General features: G+C 35.9%; 1 protein-coding gene across 1 annotated transcript; it reads right to left on the minus strand.

Moving 5' to 3' along the window:
- Positions 1-2,024: 2,024 nt before the first annotated feature.
- LOC126588954 (E3 ubiquitin-protein ligase BIG BROTHER-like) lies at positions 2,025-7,482 on the minus strand. The gene is made up of 9 exons (XM_050254119.1): positions 7,176-7,482; positions 6,287-6,341; positions 6,022-6,191; positions 5,493-5,736; positions 4,897-4,931; positions 4,532-4,576; positions 3,540-3,667; positions 2,532-2,640; positions 2,025-2,428 (listed from the first exon to the last, which is right to left on the minus strand). Exons 3-9 carry the CDS (start codon positions 6,160-6,162, stop codon positions 2,372-2,374), a joined length of 759 nt encoding a protein of 252 aa, XP_050110076.1. The 5' UTR covers positions 6,163-6,191; positions 6,287-6,341; positions 7,176-7,482; the 3' UTR covers positions 2,025-2,371.
- Between the last annotated feature and the right edge of the window lie 979 nt (positions 7,483-8,461).

Genomic DNA, 8,461 nt, shown 5'->3' on the forward strand with positions numbered 1-8,461 from the left:
CCACGGGCAACAAAGAAACTTAATAAATTGACTATATAAGTATATTGAAGGAGATTTACTAAAAGACCACTTCTCTGATTTTTATTAAAAGAAAACTAATGAAAATGGCTTGAAAACTTTGAGTTTTAATGATAAGGACAAAATAAAGGGTAAAGTGAATAGTACCATGATTGACTTTTTAATGTAAAAATGTGGTTTTTCGTTAAAGTGAACAGTACCGGGTGCTTTTCGTTAAAGTTCCCTTTTATTAATGTTTTGTTGTACTTTGAACATCAGAAAATGAGCTTCCAAAAACGATCAATTTAGATTAATATGGTCAAATTGAACTAATGTTTCATGTTGTTATAAGGTAATCGGAAGATAGATTCTGTGATAAAAAAAATTTTGAATTCAAACCCTTGTTGTATAATCCGTTTACAAATTTAGTCCAAAAGTAATTTTTTAATTAAATGTCTGTTAAATGTATAGGCAAAATCAAGGTTCTAAAAGACGTTAGACGCTAGTAGGGCAGCAAGCTGGGGCCTAGCGCCTAGGCAACTAGTCGGGCACCTAGGCGGATTTAAGTAAATCTGTTATATTTTGTGTAAATAAGTGTCTGTTTATACTTAAACACAGAAAGCTCCTTCGCATCTTCCCATTCCATTCATTCTCATCTCCACTTCCCTTCCTTCACCAATCCCCATTCCCCACCCACCTTTTCTTTCTTTATTAATTTTAAATGGCCAAATCAGATAAATAGTCTATATGGTGATAAGAGATTCAAAAGATAGCATTTATGGTAAAATAATTCAGATTTAAACACTAGTAAAATCCGTCAGGAAATTTAGCCCAAAAATGATTTTTCATTAAATGTCCTTTAAATGCATGGGTAAAATTGTAATTTGATGTGGTATTGTGAAAAGCGAAAGGCTCATATGTCAATCCATGTAGGATTGACATATCAGTTGAAGTTTCTTTCTACCTTCAATTTGATTTTATGGCATTCCACTTAGGATTTGACACATCCTTTGGAGATGGTCTAATGTGCAATTTTTCCTTGTCATGGGCCTATTTGGGCCTTTTGTTATAAGTTATCATGCACACCTTACACCAAAAGCCCAATGAGCCTAGAAACTCAAAACTAACTTTAAGGCCCATTTATCATATGCTCTTGTAATTTTTTGAATAACTTAATTAGTGTTAATTAACATCTTTAACTAAGCTAAGGATCTAATCAACCCAAATTAATTAACTTGCCATCTACGTTGATTTTTTCAAACTTAAGCTTATGAGCCTGTGATCCAGTAGGTTCTAATTTAGTTAGGTTTTAAGCAATTAGAACTCTGACTAATCGATGATAAATTTAAAATCATTTCAAATTCTCCATTCTATGAGAACTTGTTATGGTTAATTTTCACGGCTCCCACAAACTAAGAGTGACTCCTTGTAGTATATCGTTGTTATCTAAGCTAGGAAGAATGGTAGAGAACATATTTAGTTGGAACAGCAATGCAATACAATCTCTCACTAATTCGTTATGCTTAATCGCATTACTAGTGCACTAAATCCGTGTTGATCCCTTAATGTGAATTCTCAAGTACATATGATTCTCATGAATATGATCGAAACTCTTAATCATATTCAAACACTTTGAACGACGATTCCTAAATCATATCTTAAAGCACATCGCCCTCTTTACGAAAGGTAGAAATTCCTTGTACACTCTCATTCCTTGTTGCTTGAGCTTTTACGTGGGCGTGTATGGCTCTTTTTCCTTCACTGCAGTTTCTCATGTGGTCTTATCTGAGCACGGTTTTTCTCTAAGCCACTCGTTTATACATTTATATACTCTTGTCCAAAATTTCTACATATTTCGTGTTGATAACGTGTTGTAAAACAAGCACAATACGAGTGCCTGCGACTCCGAGGTGGGTTTTAATGTGAGAATAGGAATAATACCTTTCATAACATTCAATTCTATGGAGCAAAACTCAAAGATTGTTACTACCCAACACAATACAAAGGAAAAGTGCAGCATGCAGAAATAAGAGGAAGGGAAACTATACGTACTGCAACTACCTTCCATATTTACAAGACCATTTTTGTGCTCCACTGCAATCGTCTAACATTAGGAAATCACCACATGTTATGAGCCGATCCTGGAGTTTACGAGAGTTCTGTAAAACTATATATATAACAAAAGGATGAAACTCCTCGAAAAGCCACGACACGATCTAATTATCAGAATTCTTCGCTTCGTAATATTTTCATTTATTAGAAAAGCTAACACAATGCTTCTACAAACAAGGTGGGAAAATGAAGCAAACATGCACCTCTGTTATCCAAATTTGAAGAAAAACTCTCAAGGCTCCGTTCTTTAAGCTCATCAGGCCTATTTTGCGCACTTTGACGCGTCACCAAACACCTTGGTGTAACAGATTGGGCAAGCCTGATAATAGAAATAGTGTCAGCTAACTTGAGTCACTGCTAAAACAAATCCAATAGATTCTAAAAACCAATATATTCATCTTAAGAAAGAAAAAATTGCTTGCCTTGTTGATGCTAAGCCATCTGGTCCCACAACCAGCATGATAGAGGTGTTTGCACGGTAGAGCAATCCGCCGGTCCCCTCGTTTATATTCCATCTGGCAAATCACACATCTACGTGCAACAAGGGACTACAAGTTAATATGACTGCAAAAAGTATACACAGAAAGCTGCTTATAGGAGATATGGATATTACAATATAAAACTGTTGTTTCAGAGGAGCTACAAGTCCACACCAAATTAAATTATTTTCCGGTGCAACTAAAGTGCATATGGGATGAAAGGCCTGTCGGCAGTAAGCACAGAAAGATCCCGAGCACTTTTAATAGGGAATGGGAATTAAATTGAAAAGTATACTCACCAGTATGCATATTCACCGATTTGAAACCATTAACTTTACCAGATTCAATCCTATGATTCTTATCCAATATTGCTTCTCTGTATATTTTCTGAAGAAAACCACAAGTTTCTTAAGACCCAAGTAGGTCACTGAAGTATGCAGCTGAAGATCAAGTCCTTACTTTTACGCTCCACAGCGCCAATATATGAAAAATCTAAAGTCATGTCCACTTTAATTCAATATCCTAACGTAAAAATGATCCCAACATTTTATAGCCTTGTGCAGAAAGAACCATTCGAGACTCATATTAATCATACAACCTATGATACCTACCTTCACTCCCCAAGAAATCAGCGTTCTATATCTTCTCTACAGACCACCATACTAATGAAAACAGCAAAAACAAGTTCCTTTTCTATTCTTGAGATTTCAGCAAGGGAAAAAGTTGTTCTTGCAAAAATTAGTAGATGTTAAACTTCCCATTTCTATATTTAACCAAGAGAGATTCCATTAAACCGGAATTTAGAGAGAGAGAGAGAGAGAGAGAGAGAGTAACCACATTTTTTCAAAAGAACAATAAATAAGGGCAATCTATACCTCTCGTCTCGTGATTTCTTTAGAGAGAGAGTAATCACAGTTTTTCAAAAGAACAATAAATAAAGGCAATCTATACCTCTCGTCTCGTGATTTCTTTCTCGAGAAAAAGCTGCATTTGTACTTTGAGATTGGAAGCAAGGAGATCTGATCTTGGGAGAGACCTCGACTTTGAGTTCCAACTGCCTCACCTAACTCAAGTAATTCCTGAACATAAAGAACATTGTCAGTAACATGTATTCCAAATAAAAGATTTTTAGTAAGTAGCAGATGTTCCCATACAACACAAGACATTACAGGCATACAACTATAAAACTACCCTCACAACTCAAGAACCCTGTTCTGCTTTAGAGATTCACTCACTAACGATTATACAGTAAGGTCCCCACCATGAAGACAATTCTGCCAGATCCAACATCACATCCACAAGTTAAAGCTGATGACACTTAACCAGGAATATGATATGCTCAACAAACTTCTATTCCAGTGGGCTCAAATAATTGAGCAATCCAACTTAAAAGAATTGAATTCAAAATCAGTCTATACACGTGAGTGCTTTAAAAGTAAATTCCACCAGAGTAGAAGGGCAACACTTACCAAATAATATGAGGCCAATCGTCCTATAATTACAACAACGCACTTAAATCAATGACAACAAAATTCGAATTCTACAATATGCGCAGTGCCACACAGAAATTTGTGCAGTTGAGAGATAGAAAAGCAAAGAATCAGAGACTAAGAAATTTGCAAGAATCTCCTCATTAAGAACAGAAATTACAGAAGGAGTCATGCAATGATTGTTTAGCACACAAGCACTCCTCCAAACAATGAAGTAAACATGTACATCAAGAAAACGTACAGAAAAACACAATTTAAATTTCCAAGGCACAGATGGAATTTATTCCAGTATAAAACATGGCTAGTGTATCCATTTGTTACTATAAAATCTTAACAATACATAATCCAGATAAATGTTAAACAGAAAATCAACAGATAAGACATATTACTTGAAATTATAATATAATTGTATTATCCAAATTCTCAGGAGGACAAAGTGCAGTTAGCTCTAACCTCGTAACTCATGCTGTCAGGATCAATGTTGTCTTGCCAAATAACCTGCATATTTCACAGAAAATGCTCCAACTTAGTAATCTATTGAGCTCATTTTGTTTCACATAAAAGTTTGAATATGATAATGATGTAGAGTAAAAATTTCCCAGTAATCTGTGGTTTTTGAAATCACTGGAACCAGGAATAAGCCTGCCAAGGCTGTGATGGTATACTCATATACTTCCATTCATGTTAAGCCAATTTACTCAGCCCCAATATAGGTGCCCGTGTGCACATGTGTTGCACATATGCATATATGAATGCATTCATAGTTATATGTATACATACATTTAGAGAAAGACCCAGAATATGAAGAAACTAAATACCTGATGATCATGGGAATTTTGATGTCTCCGTGGGCCTGAAATGTAAATGATGATACTTAGATTGATAGGAAATATTCAAGTGTCAAGTGTAAAGAAGTGATTCAGAACAGACTAAATACATTGGAAGCAAAGAGTATAGAAATGGAGGAGCAAATAGCAGCCACACCATCAACTTCAATCAGAAACATGTTTATAATATGCAGTCCTTAAACATAAGTTTATAATAAACAGTCACGGGGGTGCTACCGGACTGCTACCTTTAGGCAACAATATGAAAAATGACAAACTTTATAACAATAAAACACCTAATTCTTATCTTCTTCTTCCCTAGAGGTATAATGTATTTCATCCAACTCTATAAGTCTTCACTAAGATTACTTATTCTCTATGTCACCAGGCCCTCCAGGCCCTGTAATGTTCTAATCCACAACTTAGGAAAAAATAATAACATTAGAGAATGCGAATTATTTTACCAGTCTTCAGGGCCTCTCACATAGGACCAGAAAAGAGAAAACTGCAGAGCATAATCATGAAGAACTGCAGCCTCCTTGCCCACCCCAAGAAAAGACAGAAGAAAAGCAGCACTAAGAACTTACATTCTATGGGGTTGTCGCCTGTAGAAGTATTTGCATTTCCTTCCCATTCTGAGTTCACTGCCACATTCTGTTCATTAGTCATTGTTGAAGCGCTCTGCAAATGCCTTCTTTGTTCACCACTTCTTGGGTCAGGATCATTGATCTCATAAGCATGACTAAACCCAAGATCATAGGATGAAGTATTCCCAGGTTCCGATAACCCAAACTTGTAATAATTTGTATTCATTGTTGGGTAAGCACTCTCCTACACATGTGAGAAGGAAATTGAAATTGAAAGAAATTGAAATAGATGAAATACAGATAAACATTCCAAGGTTCAAAATTCGGATTAATAATGGTGGAACATCAAACAACAACTCGCTACTTATGTCTTAAAGCAATCCTATCATGGGAACCCATATAAACTCCTTTTCAATGAAGTCAGCAATCCTACAGATCTAAAATTTGGAAACATAATGACTAACTAAACAAATCACCAAGTTGGTGGTTGAAAAAGAACACATTTGTGCAGATATTTAAGGTAAAGTACCTGAGCATGCGAATCGCCTGAAAAAATAAAGTTCACATGTTCATAGGTAAGACCCTCAAAATACTCCATAAAGCTACCCGCTGAGCTATAAGGACAGCTGGTGTAGGTGTAATGAACTTCCATGTTCGGGTCCCAACTCATTTTTAAAAACCGCAAGACAGACGAGCAATCTAAAGGGCACAAAGAGAATACAAGAAATGAATATTTTACAATGATGAATAGACCATAAGGTTCATAAATAAAACGAATCAGGAGAGATGTAAACCTGATCTTTCGACAAATTCTAGCACCCAATATCAGTTTCACACTTACAGAAATACCTGCAAATCAAAACGAACAATCAAAAACTCATCCCAGATGAAAAATCAAGAGTTACAAATCAACAGCCAGAGAACATAAATCCAGAGTTTAAGAATGCAAGATGGTTGAAACAATGAAATCGAAGCTGTTCCAAATCCATATAGTTTCCGGTATCTTCATATTTCAACCGGCATTGGTAGATCTAAGCAGATTTGTGAAATTATTAATCTCCATTTCATCTATCTCTGGGAAGGATTAAACTCGATTAATTACCAGAAATTTATTACTAAAAATGAATAGAGATAACCGTTTACTTGTACTTAATTGGGAAGCTTCCGCGGTCATTTGCGCCGAAATTTTCCTTCTGGTAACTCTCTAATGGAAAGTTTTTCGTTCAGACAGAAACAAAACAAATGGATTAAAAGGAAACGAATCGCTTTCGAAACCCAGGCAGCATTATGACCACAACTAAATGTAAACTGCCGATTCCAACCAGACTGTTTTAATTTACAGATTAGCTAGAAAGAAATTCATTATTCCGAAACAGTAACAAATTTAGATACGAAATCACTAATAATTTGATCCAAACACCAAAAATTAGAAATAATAATATCATAGCATTTCCTCTACTTTTCCTATCAACTTTCTCGGCAACCAAACGCAAAAGGAATCCCGCCAAATCTACCTAATCACCAAATCAAGAAAAAACCAAACGCCGGACAGCAGAGAAAATCCGAGAAAACGCGACGGAAAATGAGATTAGAATGCATCAACGGATCAGAGCAAGCTAACCAAAACGAAATGAATAAAAACACTGAAAGAGATTGAGATTCTCAAGGGATCAAATAACCGACATTGCTGGCTTTTCTCCTCAGAAGCGCTTGGTCTCCAGCTTCTGCTTCTGCTTGAAGAAAATGGCTTTCCTGCTTTGCTCTGTGCCCCTCTCTCTCTCTAGGTTCAGGGAGGACGATGGTGCTGTATTTAGTAAGGGCGAGGAGGAGAGAGAATCCCGAGTGACTGCCGTGGCTTTATGCAGTGGTTTCAGTGACACGCGATGTCCGTTTGACGAGAGGAGATTGGGATCTGCTGTCGCGCGGCATATGCCAACACAATCGTCTCTCTCTGCTGCTGCTCTAACCGTTGCTTTTACTCTTTATCCACTGCTCGGCTCCGGCCCCACCCACCCATGGAAATTATCCGCCCTTTTTCCTTCGTTTTCTTTGTAATTATTTTCTTTTAAAATTAATCGGTAGACGTTTCACATTTACTCGAGTGGACTAGTTTATATTATGAATTTGGGTTCGAATTTTCTCTCCCGCTAATAATTTGGATTAGTGGTTTTTATAAATTTGGGTTTGCATTTTCTCTCTCGATAATAATTTGAATTTTAATTGTATTCCTCCGTTTGAGATAATATGATCAAAGTTTAACAATCAATACTCCAACTCTTTTTTCTCTCCCATCTCTATCAATAAAATGAAAATAAAAAAAAATAAAAAATCTCACACATGGTCCTTCTTTCCAAGCAATTTTAAGTCTACACTCTAGTTGAATTTATCTCATGAAAAAAAATACAAACTACTCATGAGAAGCTTGACTTGTTTTTTAATCGAGTCAAACTAAGCTTTCCTTGTTTCTTTAACGAGCCAAATCCATTATAAGTTCGAGCTCTTTCATACTAATTTACAGCCCTAGGCTAAACTTATCATTTTATATATGGTTCGCATATGCATTAACAACTTACACAATTACATAAACGTGATAAAGCATGTAATTTCAAGCTAGGTGGATTTATCCAAAACACGAACTGTTTAATTTATAGCAAATGGATCGACGTGATTATTATTGACATGAACCCGTTGTATTTTCCGAATCGATTTATTGTATCATGTCTAAAAATGCCACCTTCAAATCACATGAATACAAATTTACAAATTAACTCTATTCTTAGTTTCTTATTATGTGATGTGAATGCGTTGTACTTGAAGTAAATAAATAAGAATTAAAAAACGAGAGGCGAAACATTTGATCACCGAACTCGGTGAAGTTTGAAGCATGGGCTCCACAGAAGTCGAACCAAATGATCCAAATCCAAGATTCTGGTTGGGATTGCAATGAGTGGTTGGCTTGCCAAATTTGC

Source organism: Malus sylvestris, chromosome 11, assembly GCF_916048215.2.
Source record: "Malus sylvestris chromosome 11, drMalSylv7.2, whole genome shotgun sequence".
Lineage (NCBI taxonomy): Eukaryota > Viridiplantae > Streptophyta > Magnoliopsida > Rosales > Rosaceae > Malus > Malus sylvestris.

Coding starts and splice junctions, on each gene's coding strand:
- LOC126588954 (XM_050254119.1), bottom strand. CDS start 6,162: ATGAGTTGGGACCCGAACATGGAAGTTCATTACACCTACACCAGCTGT. Junction 5,737..6,021: donor CAGGCGATTCGCATGCTCAG/GTACTTTACCTT, acceptor TCACATGTGTAG/GAGAGTGCTTACCCAACAAT. Junction 3,668..4,531: donor CTGACAGCATGAGTTACGAG/GTTAGAGCTAAC, acceptor CTTTATGTTCAG/GAATTACTTGAGTTAGGTGA.